The sequence below is a fragment of the Nyctibius grandis genome, chromosome 9 (assembly GCF_013368605.1).
Source record: "Nyctibius grandis isolate bNycGra1 chromosome 9, bNycGra1.pri, whole genome shotgun sequence".
Classification (NCBI taxonomy): Eukaryota; Metazoa; Chordata; class Aves; order Nyctibiiformes; family Nyctibiidae; genus Nyctibius; species Nyctibius grandis.
Genome location: NC_090666.1, coordinates 3,474,185 through 3,498,927, shown reverse-complemented (window position 1 = coordinate 3,498,927; position 24,743 = coordinate 3,474,185). Strand labels below are relative to the sequence as shown.

Here is a 24,743-nt window from a genome sequence, read left to right as displayed (position 1 = left end):
TTTATCTTGAAATAAATGGAAGCTCAGTCCCAGGCACGGAGTGAAAACATGTCCTGTGGGCCTTCCTGAGAGCAGACAGCACCTTTGACATGCCTATTTACATAAAATGTTGTTTTAAAAAACCCCAGAACTCTAAATTCTACAGTCAGTTTTTCAAGGGATTCCCATGTAAGTCTCTTAATTGGCATATGTTGATTTTATTACGCAGATGTTAGCAAACACAGTTGAATCATATGGTATTAATGTAGTTTATGCATTAATGGCACATAGGTGGTTGAGCAGGAAAGGCTGAACACATGCAGTGTTATTCCAGCGTATCTGCCCGATAACCCAAGCCACTGTGGACCCAGCTCCTTCGCTGACCAGGTGCAAGAAGACTCCTGTGCCACTGATATCAACCCTCCCATTAGGGTTCAACAGCACATCTTTGATACAGTGTTGGAGTGGGTGGCTAACTCAGCCTGTCGTCCTTTCCTGTGTCTGCATCTGCCAACCCAAACCCAGTAGCTCTCTTGGTATGTTATTGTGATGTCCATTGAGACTGGTTAACTCATCCATGGGTACCTCTCCCAGAAGCTCAGTCCTTCAGATGCAATCCCTTCCAGAATTAAATAAAACCAAGACATCTTTCCTCAGTTTTTGGCTTACCTCGGAGTGGGAAGCATACATGGAAGCTATAAAGTGGCCTGTGTTCAAAAGTAGCAATTGTTTTAGCATGCAATTTTTAACAGTTTTGTGCTAAAGCAATCCCATCTTGTAAAGCTAGGCTTGCTTGATTGCATGTGAGACAATATCATCTCTTAACAAAGTACTAGCTATTGCTCAGCTCCCTTAACAAAACCAACTGCACAGAAACTTCAGTTAAACTTAGCTCTCTTGTTGAGTCTGCCCAACTCTTCAGAAGAGAATTCAAGATTCAGTGGGCCAGAAATAAAGAGGGAGCATGACAAATAGCTCTTACATGGCACTTCCCTGCAAGCAGAGGACCTGCGTTTCAGTCTAGTCTCCTGGGAATGCTGCTTTATTAAACATGCATTGGATAAAATACAGGAAAGTAAGAGTTCCCTAACCATTAAGCTTGAGGGGATATACTTCCTCCTGCACACTTTCAGTCTGGTCAGATTATTTCTGATTTATGTAGTTATGTAAGTACTTAATCAGATCTGGCTCCAAAAGTTTTAAAAAATAAGGTAAGGCAGAGATTTAATTACACTCCAGATGAATTTTGTGGACAGAACCCCAAAACAACAACAAAAACTCACCTACTATTCAGCTGTGTTTTTCAAAAGCACAAATGACAGAGAGATGCCATTAAAAGCAAAGTACGTGTGAAGGTGCAAGGGATAGGTGCCTACAGTATTGCTTTGTACGCTTATGAGCAACAAGGTAGAAGCTGAATGTAATAATGACTTACACCTCCGCTTATACTGGGACACGACTGGCAGATCCCGGGGGGGCCAGGAGCTCCAGGACTCCCTGGCTGTCCCGGAGGGCCAGGGGGACCGTTTCTGCCTGGAACCCCAGGAGAACCCTGCAAAGACACAAACAGAGCAGATACAGACATTGGCACTTGCCTCCAACTGCAAGGGCATTGCAGCCTGTACGATTGTGGTGGGAAACTTTCTCTATTAATCGTAACTAAGACCACAATTGAACATTCAGGAAAGACATAGATGGTGCATGAAATTCACACATGGAACACTTTTTAGTTGCTGGTGCCTTATTGCAGCTGATATTTGATCAAACACACTAGAAATATTAAACAGGTCAATTCTTGAATCTACAGTTAATACTGATCGTGGAGTACATACATTTTTTTTTTTTCCTACTGGAAAGAAAGATAACAAAAAATAACAAATGTAATACAGTTTGGACTAAACTCTCTCTCTCTCTTTCCAGTTTAAATTTTTGAGAGTTTGGTTGAAGCTAAAGGGCTACTTCAAAACAACTACATGGCACAGTTCTGCAGACAGCAATGAAAGCTGGATATCTCAGCATCTTGAATAGGATATATAGGACTATAGGAATTGGCTCTTGATTTGTTAGTTTCCTTGGGAAAAAAAAAAAAAAGCTGCACTTACAGGGTCTCCTTTGGGGCCTTGGCTGACTACTCCAGGAGTCTAGAAAAAAAAAGTAATTAAATTAAAAAAGAAAATCAAAATAAAACCGAATATATATATATATATACACACACAAAACAAGAGGAAAACACATTGAAACATCAGAGTTTAGTTTCATCAAATGAATTCCATTTGTTCTTATTCAGTATATTTAAAAGCTGTGGGGTTTTTGGTCAGTCTTCCATCTGCATTTTCACAGTTCATCCATAAAGCCACACCTCTCCTGTAGGCAAAAACATGGCACTAATCAAGAGCTTTGCCATTGAGTACAATGGGGACAGAAGCCCACTGTAGAAAGCTGTAAGGGACAGTTTTCTTTATCCTTCTCAGTCCAGCATGTTAAGTGTGATAATGTAGCTAATTTTCATTTCTCATATCTACTCCTCCAATGTATTTATTTTTCAATTAATAATTCAGTTACATGTCACTATCTGGATTCTCAATTAATAGTTCAGAACAGTTTTTATGTATTCAGCTGCTAGTGGTAGCAAAGAATATTCAGCTGAAACTATCTTGGATCTTTCAAGGTGGCATTTCCCTATACACCATCCAAGGTCAGCAGGATAGCTTCCAGTGGGCTGTCCAAACTCTTATACATTGAAGACAGAGGCTGGAGGAAGTAGTCCACGTCCTTTTTTATCAGGAACCACAGAACTGATCAAAAAGTCTCTAGACGCAATAAGAGAGGGAGCTGTGCTTAAATCTCCAGCATGCTTGTACATACCACTTGTTTACACCTCTAAAAATGTTAATGGAGTAGCTCAGGTAATCCTGGAAGCAGTTGCATGGTGCAACTAACTCTAGGTGACATATTTGTATATGGTATTAAGCATGTTTAAGCAGATATACTACTATAGAGCTACAGAAACACATCTTCTCCCTTTCTTTTCCATATACACATCTCTTTCGCTCTCTTTTATCTTCTGGGTAAGAATCTTCAACGTGCCTGTGGAAATCTATGTACTTTAACAGAACCTCATAGGTGTCAAACAAGGATGAAATGTTCAGATAACCTTAGAGCTCAGCAGAGCTGGCTCACTCACTGAAGCAGTTTAGGCAGGGGACTCTGCATGTACTAACATTCTCGATTTTCATGAGGTTAAGTTGCTGCAACTGGTTTAGATAATGTTGGTATCTATAAACAAGATGATGATAAATTAGGGATGTAGGGCTTGAATCATCTTTCCTTTACAGGGCACTAAGTCAGCAATAACTCTGCAAAAGGAAATTTACTCTGTAATGATGTAGAATTGAGTTGATAAGAAATGCAGACTCACAGTATGCTGTGAAAATTGTGTAACCTTCTTTAACTCTGTGTTGGAATTATTTTCATGGATATAGATTGAGTATGCAGTCAACAAATAAGCTGTTTGCATTATTCCCATGCTTCTCCATAAAATCAATCACAGAATCATCTTGGTTGGAAAGGACCTTTAAGATCATCGAGTCCAACCATTAACCTAACACTACCAAGTCAACCACTAAACAATATCCCTAAGCACCACATCTACTCGTCTTTTAAATACCTCCAGGGATGGTGACTCCACCACTTCCCTGGGCAGCCTGTTCCAGTGCTTGATAACCCTTTCTCTAAAGAAATTTTTCCTAATATCCAATCTAAACCTTCCCTGGCGCAGCTTGCGGCCATTTTCTCTTGTTCTATTGCCTGTTACCTGAGAGAAGAGACTAACACCCTCCTCGCTACAAGCTCCTTTCAGGTACTTGTAGACGGCAATAAGGTCTCCCCTGATGTATGTAAAGGCTAATTGTTGCCCTCTGTCCCTTTCTACTATTTAACTGTGCCTGTTGTCTACATAAAACTGGGTTGAAGGACTAAATGCTTTGAGCTGCATAGCCCAAAAGACTAACAAGTATTTTATCAGATCTTGTACCAATTCTCTGATAGAATACAGTAGTATTCTTGAATTTAACAAAAAAGATAAAACTCTCTGAAAGTTCGAGCTGTTTTTTTTATTTGATTTGGCAAAATTTGCCCATCCTAAGTATTTGCCTAGAGTCAGAAAGTGAAAAGTTTAGCATTTAAAAGAAAAGTGTTTAAGAGCATCTAAAAGAAAATGAATTGAGGTTGACATGAATCAAGAAGGCAGCAACACCAAAGCATCAATATTGAGAAAAAACTTACTCGTGTAGGTTGGGGTGTTGTTTGGGGACAAACTGGACAGCACTCTCCAAAGGGAATCTCTGGGTTGGGACAGTCTGGCTCCTGATCGTCACAGATGATCTCATCACAGAGAACAGATCCCGAGTCGCATACACAGATTTGGCATGGCTCTGGTTTCCAAACATCCCTGTCAGCATAAACCTGCCCAAGATGGGTACATCCTGCGACCGAAAAAGAAAGACAAAACAGTGTTCAATATTATTTCAAATGTGTTTTCCAAATCAAAGATGAAAAACATGAAAGCTGCGGGATAGTATGTTTTGTTTTCTACTCTAATATAATTTATGCGTGTGAAGTAAAAGGCTAAATACTTCTCTTCAGACACTAGGAGGATCAACAGATCCTTAATTGCAGAGTCTGCTCCGAATCTATAAATAGACATCAATGGAAACCTCCTGGAGATGATCCAAAGCCCAATTAAATCTGTGATAATCTTCAGTCTCGAGTAATTTTAGTGTCAGACTGAGTTACTGTGTAATTAGCAATTGAATTCTCTGCTGCAGCTAAAAAGGAAACATGCCAAATCTCTCAAACAAGTGTATCATTTGCCCCCATGTGCTAACATGAGCACTTACACATGGATGCGGAATAAGCGGTCTGTCCAGCAGGAACTCTTGTTGCTAGCATCTTGCATTAATAGCTAGCACCAAGTGTTTTCAAAGTGGTTTTTGAAAGCCGACGTATGCAATAGATCTAAAAGAATGTTCACATTAATTGCCCAAATGGTTTGCAATTAATGTGTCATCTGGCCCGCTCAAAGTGTCTGCATTTTCAGAAAAAAACATTGTTCATCTGTAATATTCATGGCTTTGTGATTTCCTTCCAACAGCTATTCTACTGATCCAATTTGTTGTAGGTAATGAATTTGAAGAGACTGATGAAAACCAGCTTCAAACATTAAATTTTGGGTTTGTATTTTCTTAGAGAAATGAGATCCAGAAAGCCCGGTCATTTAAGAAACCAATATGAAAATAACACTACAAAGTTAGACAAGCTCCTTGTAAGTTTTGTAGAAGTTATTAGAAGTCTCAGATTGCAAATGTAAGTATCAGTGAAAGTCCTGAATAATGGAATAAGATTTTTTCAACGAATAATTCAAAATAATTCGGTTTACAAACACAAAATTCTGGAGAAAGAGCTATTTGTGTGCCTACATTGTCCTTAAAACTTCAATATCAGAATAAGTTACCTGCTATGTGTCCCCCATCAAAAAGGAAAAAATGCCAAAAGATGTAATTCAAAGCTCTGACATTAAAATTACCTCTGTCTCCAGACAGAAACTTCTGAATGCCATCAAACTGTTGTAATGGTCATAATCATGTAGTATGAGACTGAGTCCAAATTTATAGTGCAGTCCATTCCTATGGGCTATGCAGTCTCTTTTTCTTTTCTCACATGCAGCATCCTTCATCTCTGTTTTTTCTCTTTTCCACTACCACGTTAGCACAGTGGTCTCTTTTTTCTCTTTACATTCTTTGGTTTTCTTTCTCTGTATTTGTGGCTATCAGTTTCCATACCTATATCCATGCTCTCTGCATGGTACACACTTGGATGCGCTTCCTCTCTTATGCTGCTTCTGCTTCAGTCCCTTTTTTCTCTATTCAGTTTCATCTTTCCCATAACACATAATTTCCCTTTTCATCTTCCCCGAATCCTCTTGTCTTTTGTACCTGAACAGTTCACCTTCTTTACTGCCATGTACTCAACTGACCTTAGGTTTTCAGATTCTGCTCCCTTCCCAGTGTCTCACTCAGCTGCTTTTCCTTGTCCATATTAACCCAACTTCTTCCTATATGCCACCCATGAAATTCATCACCCGCTCGTATGAGCTCTGTAAGGGCTATGGGGAATACAACCAAGACCTCCTGGCTCACTGAGTGGAGAACCAGAGTGGAGATCTCGGAGCAGGGCACTGCATGGGACAGGAGGTTTCTTTTCTCAATTTCAACTCCACTACAGGCTTTCTGCATACACCAACTTATGGTATTTCTGCACGTCAATTATAAAAGAAGCAAACAGGAAAATGCTGACTTGTAAAGGCTGACACTACTTATGGTTAAGAGTTGGTTTTGACCACCAGCTTGATTAGAACAACAAGATGCAAAAAGCTCCAAAAATCATTTTCAGGCCAATATTTTTTCCTGTGCCTGATATTGGGCTGGGAGCCAGTATTTTACCTTCCTTTGACAACACAAAAAAAATCTTAAAATCTAAAACATTCTAGTGGCATATGAAAACTAATCCCCCGGAGACATTTTCTATCAGTTAGAAATTTACTTTTTTCTTTTCCCTTCACTTCTCCACCTTTTGGGCCTCACCAGAAACTTCAGATACTGCACAAGAGAGGTGGAGAAGAACTGCTTATTTCCAGGACAGCATCTTCCTCACACCCACCATGACACAGGGTCACAGCATCAGATGCTCCTTCAAAGGACACTGCCTTACAGGCACTAGCTCTGAAGGAGAGCTAGACATCCTTCCTTAGTCTGCCAAGCTAGATTCCAGAGGAGGGCCACGAAGATGGTCAGAGGGCTGGAGCACCTCTCCTATGGAGACAGGCTGAGAGAGTTGGGGCTGTTCAGCCTGGAGAAGAGAAGGCTCCAGGGAGACCTCATAGCAGCCTTCCAGTATCTGAAGGGGGCTACAGGAAAGTGGGAGAGGGACTTTTTACAAGGACAAGTAGTGACAGGACGAGGGAGAATGGTTTTAAACTGAAAGAGGGGAGATTTAGATTAGATATTAGGAAGAAATTCTTTCCTGTGAGGGTGGTGAGACACTGGAACAGGTTGCCCAGAGAAGTTGTGGCTGCCCCCTCCCTGGCAGTGTTCAAGGCCAGGTTGGATGAGGCTTTGAGCAACCTGGTCTAGTGGAAGGTGTCCCTGCCTGTGGGAGGGGAGTTGGAACTAGATGATCTTTACGGTCCCTTCCAACCCAAACCATTCTATGATTCTATGATTCTATTCTATGATAGTTTCTAAAAAAGTTGCTTGGTCTCCCAGCTCTCACACCACAGAATCATGTCAGTGGATCCCAGGTAAATAAGCTGATTCTCTGCTTAACTAATTGCTGACTGTTTCTGTGAGAAACATTTTCCTTCTTTAACAAAACCAGGATTTCACTGTGGGCACTTAGGAAAAAAACAAACTGCCCAGCCTTGACAAGAGTAATGGCAAATGTTTCCTGACAAACAAGAAGGCTGAAATGTATTTTAAAAATGAGAAGTGCAGCGTTATGAATGGAATCTTTTTTTATAGTCTCTCTGATGACTCATGAAAAAACCTGAATTATAAAGTGGCAAAAGCTGAGCAGCTCGGTGTACAAGTGGTTCACTGTATACAAGAAGATCTCAAAAGCAGTATACTGTGGGAGGCAGAATACCATCAAAGCTGCTGGGGAGGTTAGAGCTTATTATCCGTCTACAAGGAGCTTGTTGGATACACCCTAGAGACCACGGGTGGGCATAGATCTAATTCATCCGAGAGCAAGGTACTCAGCTGTCGCTTGGCTTAAGCACTCCCCAGCTCCAGAGGTTAAAACCTCCTTCTCATTTACAAACATAATGAGGAAGGGAAGAGGTGATTTTTCTTTAGTTTAGGGCAAAACATAGGTTATACATAATTGTTAAATAAAAATACCGTGATACATATCTAAAAGAATTAATACTGTTATGGTGTGCACATGTGATGCACAGTTATATGAATTGCATACACATATAAAAAAATGCATAGTGTACACACACTGATTATTTTTAATGTTCAGATTTTCAGCTCTTGGTATCACTCTCTTACCCTTTCAAAACCACAATTTTTTTAAAAACTGTGTGTTTAAGACAGCAAGGTTCTTATTCACTAGGAAATTCATAGCCAAGAATTTGCATTTTCATATGTCAATTTTTTCTTCATCCCTACTTCATTTTCATTGATTTGTTTTGCTGTTTCCAGAGATGTGATCCTGCTGCCTTACAGCGAAGAGGACAGCTCGAATGGGGAGCAGAAAAGGGTCGTCTTTCCCATATTTTTGCACTGCTGGTTAGAAAAGATTCTGTTTTCAAGACAGCTGCTCTTTTCTGAAGCAGAAGCTTTTCTCAGTGACCAGTTTTTCACACTGAGAATACTCACCTTTCCATATTTTAGTCAGCAATATCAATGAAAATCATGGAAAATTAAAATGTGTCACTAAACGACTGACATAATTTTACAGTCATAAGGAAACAAAGCAGATTTCTCTGCATTTTTACAAGGTTGTCGTTCAGTTATTCTACAGTAGATGGCATCATTTAACAGAAAGAAAAGACAAAACACTGAAGACATCTGGATATAATGACATTCATATTTGCTTCTAACTTTCTGGACATTGTTAAATGAATTAAGAAATAAGCTAGGAGAGCTGCAATGAAAATCATTGTGGCCTTTGGCAGAATCAAAGTATTAAATAGGTTTCCAAAGGAAATTTACATCTGGGAAGACTTAGTCTGTTCAAGACACCCCCTCTGTGCTCAGATGTAGATCTGTGTGTCAGCATGTTATGACCTAATGCATTTTGCATTGCTCGTAAAGATTAACCGTTAGCTCCAAAATCCTTTGGAAAGCTGATTTGTGCTAAAGCACTGGCAAGTAACTCATAGGAATAGTAAGGTTATAAAAAAGCTGACTTGCCTGCTTCTAGACTTGTGGTAAAACAGTCACTTGCCTCAGCCAGCTTTTCTTATTGATTCCTAAACATATGTATTAGGCTAAGATTTTAAAAAATATTAGAACTCAACAGTATTCACCAATGGCAATGCAAAATCTTATTCTTCTCAAAGCCCTAGATACGGTGGCTATGCAGCACTTCACTTCTATGGCAGTTATTGCAATGGTTTCTTGGAAGTCATGTCAATCTCTGATTCATTGTACAAAACATTAAAGTTTAATATTTGAAAGCCTGAATAACTTTGCATTTATTCTGTTTGCTGAGCATTCACATTTTAAAAGATTTTTGCTGTGAGTAGCATTTCCCTGGGCCAGCCTAAAAAGTGAAGAAAAGAAAAAAAGGCATCAAAATCCTTGTCATAGGCTGGTTTTGAATTATTTCCCATTTTCTCAGCAGACTAGCAGCTGTATGCTAGCAGACCAATAGGGAAAGCTGAAAGGAAAATCACCATTTGGTCTCAAAGGACCTGTAAGTGTGGTACATAAAAGAGCCCAAATGCATACAAAGGAAAACAAATACGGTTACTGTAGGCTTGAAGGATGACAGATGTCATATGGGACAGAATCCCGATTCCAGTAAGGTGAATGGGAATTTGTTATCGAGTGCTATGATCTGAGAAGCTGACCTGTTTTGTAGTTGCTTTTGGCTTTGCATTTGTGCATGATCATATCATGACTTAATCACATTTATATGGTAAAAGGGAAAAATCTCCTAATAGTATCCTCAAAAACCACAGGCTTTTTCCACTTTGGACAAAGTAAATGTCCAGCTATTGCATTAGTAGCAGACTCACATATCTCATTTGCAGAGATGTGACTAAATGGTTAGAAATTAAAGAACATCTTGAACTTGTCTGGTTCTGCCTCAGAAAGGGCAAGAGTCCACACAGAGGTGACTCACGGTCCTCCAGCAGCAGCTGCTTGATAGCTTGGGAAGCAAAACCGAGGAGCTTTGATCTGCGAGAATCTGATTGCAAACACGATGAGTCAAACAAACAGTTTTTGCTGTTATTTCAAGTGAATCTGGTAAGGGCTAAAGCACTGAGATGAAGGAGGCCTTGCCTCTAACTTTGACTGGATCCAAAGTCTGCTGAAGCTAAGAAAGGTCTTTCTGTTGCCATTTATGGACTTTTAACTGTACAAAGCCTCTGCTTCCTTACTCTGACCTGGTTTTGGTCATTTGCTTTACAGGATAGCTACTTCAAAAAGCATTTTTACACTTCTATAGTAAATACATCTATTTATTGTGTATCCCTGCACTGTTTTATACATTGTTTAACCAAAGCACAAAGTAGAAAGGAGATATATTGTTATTTCTCAGTGGAAATGCTGTAATTCTCCCCTACACTGGCTGGAGCAGACAGAGGAATCCATCCCAGTGTCTGTAGCAGCGCTGCTTTCCATTTACTGAACAGAAAAGAATGCCATGGTGTCTACCTCGAAGCAAATGGTTTGGACTCCCTGTCTGGTATTATGATGGTGTTTATAAGAAAATCAAACATACTCATTCCATCCCGTGATCAGTAATGGAAACAAACGGACTCTCATAATGAACTAATTGGCTTGCTGAGCCAGAATGGCGTGGTTTGTCTGCATGTGCTCCTGCCAGGTAAGTGCTGAGTACTCAAAAATTCTGGAACAGTGCCTGTTTCACAGAAGTCAGGAAAAGAGGTGGAAGGATAAGAAAAGAAATAGTTTAACAAGATTTTTCTTTTTTCCAACTGCAAGGCCTACAGACATTCTCTCAGCTGGAATTGTCTTTAAACAACCAGCTAATGAAGTGAATCCATTTCACATGGTGCACGAGGACATAAAGGCCAATTTGGGCATACCTACCTATTAGGACATTTTCACATTTAATGGTATTGATGTAATATTTCGTAAGGCTTGTCTACCATGTGATTGGAGGTATCAAGAATGAAACCTCAATTGATAAAACACTTAAATGAAGGCTGTAAAAAATCAGAGCAGGTCCATCTTAAAAATCCTTTCCTGCTCGATGTCCTGTAGGAGGAAGAACTGCTATCGGGTGCAATGGAAAAGGAGTATGAATGAATGATTCACAGATTTCCCAAGTTTCACACCAAAAAGGACGGCTACATCCTGTGCTTTCAGACTGAAACCAAAGCTTTCTTACTTCTAGGGATGCTCGTCTGCCAAAGAAGCTGGCGTTTGAACAGTTCTGCCACTGCGCCAGTCCCAGACGTTTTCCTCTTTACTCAGATGCAGAGCAAGAAAGAGAAAGCAGCGTAAAAGAATGCTGGTTAATCATAATACTGTACTTGTCCGTCAGAGATATTGCGAAAAGGTCCCTTTAAGGTCCCTTCCAACCCAAACCATTCTATGATTCTATGAAAAGGAGACATGCGCTGTTTCACTGGCAATGTATAGAAGAGGCTGGATTCTCAGGCAAAGGATCATTATGCCGTGTAGCCAAACTGTCCTTGCTTTCAGACCCACCCAATCTGTCTTTCAGATTACAAAATAGAAAAAAAAAAAACAGGCCTGCACTGGTACAAACAAGTATTTCCATTTTAAACAAATCATTGCTTGTTCCCTTCATTCATCTTTATAAGCTCCAAATGCTGCGACCTTTCTGCAGCTTTTAGAAATTTCAGGACTAAAAAATATTCTTATGGAGTATTTGCTACCAAGTAAAATACAACATGCCTCTATTTTCCTTGCAGATTGTTGTCTTTTTCCTAATCTTTCAAAGTGCGATTTCTGTTAAGAACTCTAATTTTTCTCCTTTATCTTCAGAGGGCTATTGTTCTTCTCAAAGGTAATGTGGTGTGAAGTGGCTGAATCTGTCACATTGTTCAGTCTCAACATTTATGTTTCACAAATTGCTCTATTCAGGCACGCATGTTGACATCCTTGAATGATGTTCTTCATGCAACTTCTAAAGGTCACCCTGCCACATAAGCGTTGCTTTGAAATAGGGACCAGCGATATCCCATCAGCAATATTGTTACACAACAGCCCCACTGGCTTCAGCTGGTGTCCGGCATGAAAAACAATGGCAGAAGAGGTTTTTTGTTTCAAAACTGCAAATAGGAAAACAAAGTGCAAGGATGGGTTTTTTGTTTGTTTAGTTGTGGGGTTGTTTTTGGCAGAACTGTCATTTCAAACCGAGTTATACAAAGGGTAGGATAGAGCAGACCGCTATATAACTACCACCTTGCTGCTTTTTTAGGGTTGCCCAGAGAATTGTTATACCTGTTTTTCAACTTATAAAAGTCATTTTGAGAAAAACATCTGATGGATGCAAGAGATGGTTATGCTCATTTTGTCGTTAGCTATTCCTCAACAACATCATGGCCTGAATTGTTTTTTGTAAGGGAGGAAGGTATTCCTTAGTGACCATTTGTATTGAGATGTTATTCTGCGATTTCCTCTCCAAAGTCCTCTCTCAACAGGTTGACTCTCTAACTCAGACAATTATATTTATACATCTGTCTTTTTAGTAGAGATAACCTCTTTTGCTATAATCTGCAGAGCATGTATCATTCAGTCCTGATTAAGGTAAACACTGCCTGATCAGAACCTCTCTTGATTTTACTGGGCTTTGGATCAGACCTAAAGAACAACAACTTCTAATAATTCTGGTGGGAAGTTAAGGTTTTCAGTGCCTGACAGATCAAACCTTTTAATAAGGGTAACAGTTTGCATTAGAGTAGGACACACAGTGAGTAAGATTTTCATCTTTATTCAGTACATTCAATGCCTTTTAGAGGGACCATTGCTTAATTTTTCAGTCACTCTTCCAGTTATTGGTAAAATGCCTATGAGATTTTTCCATCCCCTCGGTTCTTACATTACAATATTTTTTGGCACATCACCTTTTGTGCCATTTGGTGTCACTCTAAAAATAAGCAGCAGGCTGCAATCACTTTATTTGTGGCTATTTAGTTGTAGCGCTGGCATAAATTCTCACTAGTCTGCAGTAATCCGATTTTAATGTGCTCCTTGTCTTTAGAGTGAATGATGCCAAATGGCACAAAGACTTGTGTCTTAAACCAAGCAGAAACTGACATAAATTCAAGGTCTGATGTGATTACTGATGATTTTATGGATTTATTAGTTTCTTTAAACATACATCATGCCCACTCCTTAGGCGGTCAATAAAGATTCTACAGTCAGAGTCCAAGTGTCAAGGTAATCTTAATTTTGAACACTTGAACACATGAACACTTACAATTTTATTCCATAAGAAGCTGGCATAACATATTTCTAAAGAAAAGAAATAGCTTCATGTTCAACATTACTAAGATCAATTAAGTGGAAAAATTTATCAAAATCCAGCACATTTTGTCAGAACTTTCAAAAACAAACAAAAAAAAAATCACCCCTAAGGTATATCTCAAAGACATACTTCTGTGTTTCTGATTTTAGCTAGGATCAGGAATAGATTATAACTTTGGAGAGTTCTGTGCAACATTTCTTGCAGTAGGTCTGTCCTGGCAAGAATAAATAAAAACTGGAAAAGTCATTGTGTACAAGCAGGTTTCCCAGACTGTACAACCAGCCTGACAGATCCAAAGCATCATGGAAGTGAGATTCAGTTTCTGAGCTGCTAAGTGAAAGGGAACCATTGGAAACTAATAATTGTTATAGCTTGCTCTACATAGCACCTCGTGTAAAACACTGAACTATAACTACTTAATTCAGGATACTTTAAGCTTCTCACAAGATAAAACCCAAAGGCTGTGTGGGAAAAAAATGTATGATTTTTGGTTTTCATTGCCTAGTTTTGTAATTAAACAATTTTTATCAGGTGATCAAAGTTTCAAGTGGGACATGATCTTCTCTTTCCCTTTAGCTCAGTGAGAGGGCTAACTCTTTTATGCAATGCTGTTTCTGTGGTTTGCCTTGGAAGAAATCAGCTTGATTCAATGCTTCTCTCCCGAGACTGAAACAGATGGGAAATGTTACAATGCAGTATAGTACATATGGTAATAACATTTATATTTTCAGATATGTTGGACAAAGTCAGGCCCAATATAACTCCACAGCCATAGTGAATTTACATCAGAGATGAGTAAAGCAGCACGGGGTCAAATTCTACACTAACATAACTCCCTGCACAATTTCATTGATTTCCCTGCAATTTCAGAAGTTGGAAGTAAATGAAGGGTTTGGTTCTTGTATTTCATATTCCAGTGATGGATTAAAGAACTCTGGCATGTTGTCTAAAGAAAAGAATCATATCTTTGGCTGCAATAAATTAAAGGTGTTTGTAATTCAGAAGGTCAGGGGGAGGGATTCTGAATGCATAAACCATCATTAACCTAGTTTCATCTGCAAAACAATTTGTATTCATTCATTCCTTATTCCAGTTTGTACCAATTTACCCAGACAGTTGGTTGGATACAGATGAAATTATTTGAAATTCTTCTTAATCTGCCTCATAGAGAATATTAAATGGCTATTTGTACACTGGATACAACATTCTTATTGTCAGCTTCCTAAGGCTACTAAAGTGAGTATCGTGAGGGTTTTCTCAGGGTACCAAAGACAACTTTCTTAATTATGGGGCCACTTTTAAGTATCAAGTTCTATGCCTATTTTTTAGGCATGAAGACCTAAGGATCTTCCTAACTAATTTCCTCGTCAGGTGAAAATCCACACTTTTGGTGTGGTGAAGAGCCTGCAAGCACAAAGATGACGTTTTATTAATATCAGAGGTCAGAAGCATTGCTACTGAAGTGGCTGCCTGAAGCCTGGCACACGTTTCGCTCTCCCTGCTCTGTGCAGCAACAATGCCTGCTGGCACAGGGTGAGAATAAACAGCGCCGTGCAGCAGAGGAGGGCTAGAACATCTTCAGCAGACACAGCCAGATCCACCAGAGTTTATCTGCCAGAGTCCTTAAAAGGTATGAGTGGAAGAGCCTAAGACAGAGAACACCTGATAAATGAAGGGGCTCTGTCCCTTTTTTTTGATTCTCCACTGAAATAAGTTTACAACGCTTTCTCTCTGCAGCTTATCTAACAGAGAAAGATTCAGTTCGACTTGAACGCCTCTCTTCTTTCCTTTTTCTTTTTTCCCCCCTCCATATTTATGCTGTTCTGTTCATACAAAGAAGAGGGATCTACAAAGAGGACCACCCTGCCAACAACTGAGCCACCAACAGGCTTAGAATATTGTGCAAAGAATCTTCGAAATGTCTGAGCGGATTTCAATTACTCTTTTCAAAGATTTGCAATTCCCACTGCACAGTCTATTGTTTGCTTTCACTAGGACATTCTTCTCTTAAACAGCTGGCACAGAATGACTACTGCTCTGTAGGGAAACAAGCAAACACCATACAGTACATTTAACGCCAAACACAGAAAAAATATAAATTTTTTTAAAAGAGCCTCTCATGAACATAGAAGTGTTTTCCAAGATAATATGAATTCTATTTTCGCTGCTCATAGCTGAAGCATGGGGGATGTTGTTCATTCTCCTTTGATGCTCAGCGTGGCTATTACACTGAACATCAAAGGAACAATGAGCGATGCTTCCCATATTTTCCATTAGCTGTGTTCGGGTGAGCAATTGTTTCTCTTGTGTCTGTTTGAAAAAGGAGCTGCAGTTTTGCCCTTGCTTCTTTTCCTAAAAGAAAATGGAATGAAGGAGAAGAGAGAGAAGAAGCAGCAGCACAAAGGGAAAGAACAGAGGTAAAGAGATGTTTGCAGCAGGCAGCCTGCTGATGCACTGCCTGGTCACTGGGCATGAATTGCGGGGAATTTCAGGGGGAACTAATTATCTCCAGAAGTTTTCCAAGAACTGCCAGTGTCAAATTGCTGTGGGAAGTAGTTTCCAGACACAGATCATCCTTTCATATCTACTGCTGCAAACGTGCATGGGGTGTTCCTGTGATTCTGCTGACCTTCGCAGTCCTGGGGCTGGGAATAAAGCGGCGCCTGAAGCCACCATAGCAGCTCACAGAAGTTTTGCACGTGGAAGGAAATCTCTTGCTGCCTGGCAGGAAAGCAGAGGTGCCTGTGCCACCTCCAGGGTGGGTGCACAACGACTGAAAGAGGAAACCAGCAGCAGAAAGGGATGGGTCTCCTGTGGCTGTGGATAGCTTTGTGTTATGCTGAAGGCCATTCTGGTACAAACTCAGCTAAAGTCTTAAACCTACAAGTCACATCCCCCATTTCTTGAGAGTCATTTGGGTGCCCCTTTAGCTGTAAGAGAAGGCCTAGGCTTTCAAAATAACAAAACACATTCAGCCTTAATATATATATCTTTCCATTATCATCACATTCTTCCTGTTCAATATCCTGTGCATGCTTTCTGCTCCCTGGCAGACTTTTCTTCATGAAGTACTTGTGTGAATCAAAGCAAGACAAAAATGTGCAGACATTGCTACAGGAGGTACCGTTTTCAATCTCATTCTGATAGTTCATCTTTAAATGAAGGGTTTGATGTAAATGAGGGAAAATGGAAGTAGTCTCTTAGCTAATCTGAAAGGAATCTCTTCTGCTGTACTTTCACTAAACAAAGACAGAAGTCTCAGAGCTGAAGTTTATCCAAACTGAAGCCAACAAACGGTTGTTGTTGGAGGGGGTTATATCATGTTTTCCATTGTCATTTTGACATGAAACAGGCAGAGGCTTCAACTTTGCAAACTTGGAGACAAGAAGATTGGCTCTGAAGTGAAAATAAATAAAAGCAGTGGTTGGAAGTAGGTTAGTTTTCTCAAAGCAAAATGGAGAGGACCTTTCCTGTGAAATACAAGATGAGAAAAAATAATGACTGCTTGAAAATTTAAATGCAAAATATAATTTGCTATGCCTCTGTGTGAAAGGTGTATTGCTCTACAGTCACTGATGTAATTCATTCCTCCTTGCACCCTTTTGGCATTTAAGATAGGATAAGCACACCTCACTACCTCCGTTACACTTACAGAAAAGGCTTTCTGACTCCTGTAATATGTAATTTTTTACTGCCTGTGGAGATTATCAGTTCATCAGCTACAGCCAGGAGAAACGTAAGGCTTAATTTTTGAAGTTGTTATACAGTCTCAAAGCAATGTGAGAAATACTAATGGCAAGGTCTCTACACATATATATAGTAATCTTATTTCCCTGAAACACAATGTGCCTGACTGTGCTGAATGAAGAAAGATCAGGAAATTCTGTGGGAATTCCTTACAGATTTTTCCAGGGACAAAGCATCTCTTGTCAGGGAAGCCATGGAGAGGACAGAAAGTAAAACTTCACAAACCCTGGGCAATGAAAGAGTCAATGGAAGAAAGAAAATCCATAGAGAAGTAGCTGTCCTGCAGCAGTAACTAAGCTAGAGCACTGGCTCTGGTATCTAGTAGCAGCATGGCCACGGGAAGCCAACTGCAGTGAGTCACTATGCAGCATCTCTGTAACAGAGATAACATCACCATGAGCAGCACAGCCCCAAACAGCCTTCTCTTCAGGAGGAATCCACTGGATCCCCTGGGCTGGACATGGGCAGCATGCTGAGGGCCAGGGGTTGCAGCATTCTTCTGCACCCATCAACACTCCCCTCAACAGCCTGACCTGAAGGTACAGAAGCAAAATATCACTTCTTGCATCACTCCTGGAGAAGGAATCACATCTGTGCCCAGTTCTCCTTCTGTACAGGGTATATTATCATGGATGTGTCAAAGGAGGGGTAGGCTGGCAAAGTATTGCAGCAGATAAAATGATGACACTAACATTTTTGTTCCATTTGGGGTTGAAGGTTATTTATCATCTGCCAAAAACCAAAATCAGAACGTCTCAAAACTGTAGACATACAGGTGGTAGGTACTGAACTCTAAATTACGTTAAAGTTGTGCAATCTACAATCTACCACAAGGAGAATGAGCGAACAGTTGTCATGTTGACTCAGAAAAGATTTTACTATACCCTTTTCAAGTCCGACTTTTGTTTTTTTGGGTGTTGCCAACAATAAATTGAATTTTGCTCCATCACATTGAACTTCTGCAATGATGTATGAATTTAATCCAGTTACTTCAAGACCAAAAAAACCCATTTTGTTAACAGCATGTCTTTACCATTGCCAACAGTTTTCCTTTTCTTAACTGAGATCTTTTGTCTAGTTTCTTAAACAAGCATGACTACAGGACAGCATAATCTGGAGTATTAATGGACATGACCATTGCACTAATTTCCACTTTTGTGGGTTTTGACGAACTATTACTTCAAACCAACAAATTAAAACTTGCAACTGTTACAGCAGCTGTGGCTTGTGCTCTTCTCCAGATTACTAACCTACCACAAAAACATCAAGAGCAATATAGTTTTCATGCTGCCCACTAGCCTGGGAAAACACGCTCCGTGTGTGGGAACTACTGGAAACTACCAGTAGTTTCCCCCTACTGGTAGGCTGAACCTTTCAACTCTGAAGAGATTGCTTTTAATCCAAAATGTTACAGGACAGTCTGCATCATTTCTGTTACTGACCTACAGGATACCTCCCCAATTATGAAGCCAGGCATGTCCCACTTTCTGCACATTTCTGATTAAAACAAGGTTTGAACAACATTAGCACATAACTGGGACAATGACTAATAGGTCCATATCAGTCTGATTTATCAGCCAGTCTGTGAGACAAAAAAGTGATGGTAATTCACTTCTTCCTTTCTCTTGAATAGCATTAATTAAAGCTAACACCCAGCTGTTGTGTAAGGCTGGCATCAGCTAAGATTTTGCAAGTGACACCTGGCGGCCTATTTCAAACCTCAAAACTTTGGCAGAAGCTGGAAGAGGAAATAGGATCTCCTTGTAATCTGCAGCACGAAGAAGAGAACAAATGTAATGACTTTTACTGAAGCATCAACAGTAATATTCATGCCAGAGACAACGCCCTTCTACCTCTGCCTCTTCCCCCTGTAATAAAGCAGTGGATGTTTCCAACTCCACCTCCTCTTTTAAAAAACCAGTCTATGTAGATTTGGTCTCAAATCAAAAACAAATCTGGAAAATAATGAAAGGGATATATAATGGTCTCGTTTTCCCGAGGCTAATGTCTTCCAGGGATGTGTGACCTAAAATGTGTTTATGAAATTTGTCATATTTCCAAGAACATCTATATAATGTTTAGAGGGGGTGGATTCCCCAGGCTTTCATTTAGCATGATTTTTCCAGACCAGAAAGGAATGTTTCAATTTTCCTAAGTGTAACCTTGTCTGCCATGTGCTTGGTAAAAACCAGTTAGGAAAAATGGAAGAAGAGCAGCAGACCCCCAATCTTTCATACTTTCACATAGTCCAGCTTACTTAAAATGGCATAATTATGTGTTGGCACACAGACATGCATCATCTGGTTTTACCTTCAGGAACATGGAGGGGGACTTTTCTGTGTTACCAAAACCTTTAAGGAAAGATAGTTCTGACTGTCACTAGCATTACTCTTAAACTAGCTAATTTATCAACAAAGAATGTGTGTGTGCAATGTTGCATATAAGTAAGTGCTAAAAATGTCATTCTGGCAGTCTCACAAATACACTGCATCTGTGCACTACCTATCTACTTCATTACCCATCTGATCCTTTCCAATTAATAAAAGAAGAAAGCAAAATGGCTAAACCAAGCTGTTTACAAGTTTTCCTAAAATATCACCCTTTTTTTTTCTGGGGGATAAGAAGTGGGTGCTCAGCATAAAGAGTTCTTTGCATGCCGCCTCCTGAAACCTACATGTAATGGTTATATTTCATTTTAAAACTGTAATTTGCAACTGAAAGGAATATGAAAAGTCAATAAGTCTTCTCAGAGATATTTTAGGATTCAGTCATTACCTCAGAAATGAGTTTCCTGACTAAACATCCAAGATAATACTTACATTACAAAGAAAACACTAAATTACATTAGAGCAAAAAATTATTTGGAATAATAATGAAGGGGTTCTGGCTCTGCTCTCACACTGCTTTTCGAGCAGTAGAGTTTTCCTGATGACCTCAGTGAAGTTCCTCAAGGACTATGGGTGTACACATGAGAAGTGTCATACTCCAGGGGACTGAGACGTCCCTTACCCATCTCACATGCAGCTGAGACAGGCCCAAACCCATCTGAGCTCCCTTTTGGCACCGATGTGAGCAGGGTGGTACATGTGCTTCCTTTATAGTCAGTGGAAACTGTCAAATACCTCCAAGCCTGTCTAGCTAAAATTTATGCTTTCTGGAAGTAGCTGTCTAGGTGAAGTCTACAAATTGATCGAGTCTATAACTGGTACAAATGTAGGCCATAAGGCTAGCGAATGCTTGCACAAATTGTGCTGGCTGGGTAGAGGATGGATTTATTACCTAAAGAAGCATTCGAAGTTCTTATACTTTTTGGAAGTTTCATATGCAGAATGTGAAGGTGCCTTCAAATGGTGGAACTGAATATACGTTTCTGGAATCCGAACCATCTGTCACGTCTGAAGCACCAGCTTCATGTCATGTCAGCCACCAGGAGGCATTTCATCTTGAACACAGTCAGGGCTTGCAAATGCCTTACACTAAACTTGACATGCATCAGAAAACCCTAATTGTGCCAAGGTGATTTCACTTGCAGGCTGAAAGCATCCTAGTGGGTTACCAGGACATACAACTTTTGTTCATGAAGTCACAGAGAATTCCTTGTTCCACAATACCCAGATCCCGAGCTTTTGAGGAGGTTCAACCTGAGGCTGAATCCTGAGGCTCAATCTCCATTCCTAGCTATTACAGCAAGACAAAGAAACACATAGCCCAGAGGTACATCTGACTATCCTAAGCTTAGTGTATACTGAGCAGTTTCCTTAATATCGTGCCAAGTCTTGTCTCCTGGCAGGCTTTCCCAAGGAAAATTTTATATTGACTTACACTTGATACTAACCATATAAACATTTTTCTTGACAAGAGAGAGCATTTTAGCATGTCTGGAAATTCTCTTTTGAATCATGGAAAATTTGGCTTCCCAGTCCATCGATGCCCTGCACATGAATTAATGATGCTAATAATCAACTCCTTCAATTATTATTTTCTGTGAGAAAAGCATATTCAAATGTGTGGAAAGTAACATGCCAAAGAAAGGACAGAATTAGATATTTACAGGGATAACTAGTGTTTTATCAGTCTCTCTGTGTAACCTCATTCCTGTAAGTAGTATGGAAGTTAGCCCAGTAAGGAAATGTTGCTACACCATGAAACAGGAATGTGGCAGAGAAATGAGAATACTCCCTCACACTTCGTTTGTATATTGTTCTTCTACCCAAAATTTACCACTTCTTGAGTCAAATATGTGTTGCACCTCATGTCCAGGGACATGATCAGAGTGAGGGAAAGAGACCTGGCACTCAGGGGGGATTTGTTTATTGGGAGAAATAAAACTGATGTTCCTTCTTTTTATATTGAATGGTCCCTTAGTCCTCATCCCTCTGAAGAGAGGGAGAGAGAGAGAGAGAGAAAAATACACAGAATGCATATTAAATATATGCAATACATATATTATTTGCTGCTCTGAGCAGCGAAACCTAAAGCATACATTTACAATATTTTCTTCACTGAGGAATACTGAAGAGAGTTTATACTGGAAAAGCAGAAACAGAAAATTATCAGTTTACAGTATATTATATCTATTCTCTAGAGAACATCTTTACATGTGCTATTTTTCTTTTGAGATACTTTACAAGGCTTAGCCTGTGGTGCTTGGTGAGGGAGGCTGGTATTTCGGCATGCTCCTGTTGCAGGTGATGTTGCCTGATTTGCTCATGCACAGAGCCCCCCAGGCTCCAACTGCTCCACTGCCAACAGCCTGCTGGTGGACTCACAGTCACCCTCTCGGCAGAGGTGCCTTCCCAGGTATGCTGAGGCAGATAGATTTGCCATGAAACGGCTAAAACAGTCATTTTCATTATTTGTATCATACAGACTGGGTAGGGTGTGGTTTTAAAGGCATTTGGCTTTCCTTTACTGCACTACAGTTTATTTGGCTGCTGCTTATCAAGTTATTTGTAAAGTTATTCATTGCCTCGATGTGGGAATAAATACATTGCAGATCTTTTATATTTACAAAAAAGAAAAATGTTTTATCTTAAGGAAGGTCTGGTTTACAATGTCTGTCAAGGAGGAACAGAGCACATCCAAAAAAGGTCAGCTGTACTTGTGGAATGTCATCTGTTTAACTTAAATACTCATACCACACTTATCTTCACTCTAAGTTGAATTATTGTATACAAAGTATTTTTTTTTGCCTCTAAATTCCATGTTCATTTGGTTTTTGGTGTTCTTGCTCTCTGTAAACATGCACTCACATACTTGCATGGACTCCCAGATACTATCAGCTGCTAATCAGTCTCGTGAGGGACCGAAACCGTCTGCAGATGCACAATTCAAACTATTTCAGCTGAGGGAATTAATTTGCCCTTCTGCTTTATGTTAAAGTAAAAATCCTGTAAACTGACATATTTTCATATATCACTCTTAAAAACTGTTTCATCAAAACAGGCTAGAATTTTAAGACTGTTTTCCATATGCAAATTGTTTAAACAACCCCCACCCTGCCACTGGAAAACACACAAGTACAAAGGGGAACTCCAAATAAAAAAGCTGTAAGCAAAGACTTACTGCTTGTGACAAATAACTTCCAGGCAGCACAGAGCTAACAGTTAAAATGTTATTCCAAGAGTTAAAAGAAATAGTTTTAAAACTCTCCGGTGTCTGTAACAGGAAAACAAGTAAGAACAAGAACAAATGCAGCTAAGGCAGACAGCACTGTACAGCCCCTTTAACCACAGAAGAAAGCAAAGCGAAGAGAAACCCTTGGGATGGTAATGCAAACTGCTGCAGATTTCAGCTTCAGCACTAAGTATCTGACTGCTGAATTAGTCAAGGAAAAGTGTTCTGGTGAGATTTGTGAACACACATTTCTTACAAGCTATTAAAATTATTGGTGAAAATAAAAATAAAACAAAAACATTCAATCATAAGAAGCTTGAATTACTCACCGTCTTGTTGTGCCAAAATAACTGAGGGTTGAAACACGGCAAGAATGAGCAAAGTTACTTTTTGCACAAAGCTCATCATGTCTAAATATTAGACATGAGACTCTCTGTGCAAAAATAAAAATGGGGGGGGAAGAAAAATCTATTCAAAATAGCAACATCGGTTGTTCCCTGCCCTTCCAGCACCGGGCCATGTACAGAACTCAGCCACAAGCATTCCCAAGCTTTGGCCTTAAATAGGAAAAAAATTGGCTTACTTTACTTTTCCACCCCCTTGACTGAAACATGAGAAGAAGACCCATCCCCTAACAGTAAATGAATGATTAATATTTCTCTTGGCTTTACAGAAGAATAAAGTCAACTAAACAAGACACACAGCACATCTGGAACTTTTGTGTGCATACGAAATGCACACTGAGACTGTATAGGAATAGTGTGTGCTGTATGTGAGGTATATGCATGTGAAAAAAGAAGTCCTGTGGCAAAGCATTATTTCATGTTAATTAGGAGTCGACAGGTACAGCCCAAAGAGGATTTTTAATTCTTAGTGCTCCCTAACAAATATAAAAGGTAAGTACCTGATGTGGCCACACAAACTGAAAGAATCCCAGAAGTGGAGGAGCAAACCTGGGTATTTCTGCTGATGAGCAAAAAGAGTTAATGAAAGGGAGGCCTCAAAATTGCAACACTTCTGTTCCAGCGCTTTTCTCACCATCTCTGCCTCACACCATGATTTTTTGTGACCTGGAGAGAAAGCAAACATTAAAAAAAAAATATGAAGAAAACAAGATCCCAAATCAGAAGCACCAATCTCCCAAACTAAAACTTTTCAAATAATTCAGTTTGATGCTGTCATTACAACATTTGAAAGGAATGCAGAACAAGTACCACCTTTTTCTGTACTGTCTGCTCCTCAAAGAAGGTATAGCAGACAGAAAAAAAAAAAAAAAAAAGAAATCTTGGGACTACTAATCCCTTTTAAACCTAGCTCTTTCTTTATTCCATGCAAAACTTTATTGAGAATAGGATCAGAACACAGAAACTTATTTTCCAAATAAGATGGCTTAAGCAGGTTTTGTTATGAATGTAGTTTTGCTGGGAATGTAGATTTAAGTACAAGTTTGGGGACTCCAAAGTGAACGCAGAAAGCTGTTACAGTGTGCATCTCTGCTAAAACAATGACCAAACTAATTGCTCCTCTCAGTCGATTAATTTGATCCAGGTCGTTAACTGCAGGAGTGCTCATTCATTTGTTCTTAAGTGTTGCTGAGATTACAGTGACCCAGGGAACCATCCCTTCTATCAATAATTCATTAACATCACGAACTGTCATCCCAAAAAAGGGACCCATATCTCTGTATGCATAACAAAATAAGAGCAGATTGAGGTTACATTTTAATCTGATATGTATTGGGTCTCATTTCAAAACCTATTTATCTGAAATACATTTATGCTTAAACGGGAAACTCCTCTTCTGCTGGGGTCACCCGAGGTGGAAGAGATTGAAGCAAGCAGGAAGAGATCTTAAATAATTTGATGCCACTTTCAGCATACCCTGAGGGTCTCTTCTGTGTCTTATACACTCATAAGGTATGAATTTCAAAGGGATTACACACCACTTTTTTTGCATGAATTAAATACCCCCAAATTTCCACGTTGTCTGTATTGGGATGGTGGAACTATTTAATGCAGCTTTGGGTTTTCATATCCAGTATCGTATTACTTAACAGGTTAGGTTATTTATAAACTTCAAGTAGCTACAATCAACAAACAGATAACCACCTCCTGTTGAGTTATCCTAGAACGTAAGACAAA

At 39.6% G+C, this 24,743-nt stretch overlaps 1 protein-coding gene across 1 annotated transcript in view; it reads right to left on the bottom strand.

Annotated features, from left to right (window-relative positions):
- COL3A1 (collagen type III alpha 1 chain) overlaps window positions 1-23,117 on the bottom strand; it is a 53,833-nt gene extending 30,716 nt beyond the window's left edge. The window contains exons 1-4 of the mRNA XM_068408314.1: window positions 22,932-23,117; window positions 4,264-4,463; window positions 2,082-2,120; window positions 1,415-1,531 (exon numbers count right to left, since the gene is read on the bottom strand). Of these exons, the coding sequence (XP_068264415.1) occupies window positions 1,415-1,531; window positions 2,082-2,120; window positions 4,264-4,463; window positions 22,932-23,010 (435 nt within the window). The 5' untranslated portion in view covers window positions 23,011-23,117. The remainder of the gene's footprint in view (window positions 1-1,414; window positions 1,532-2,081; window positions 2,121-4,263; window positions 4,464-22,931) is intronic.
- Window positions 23,118-24,743: the final 1,626 nt, after the last annotated feature.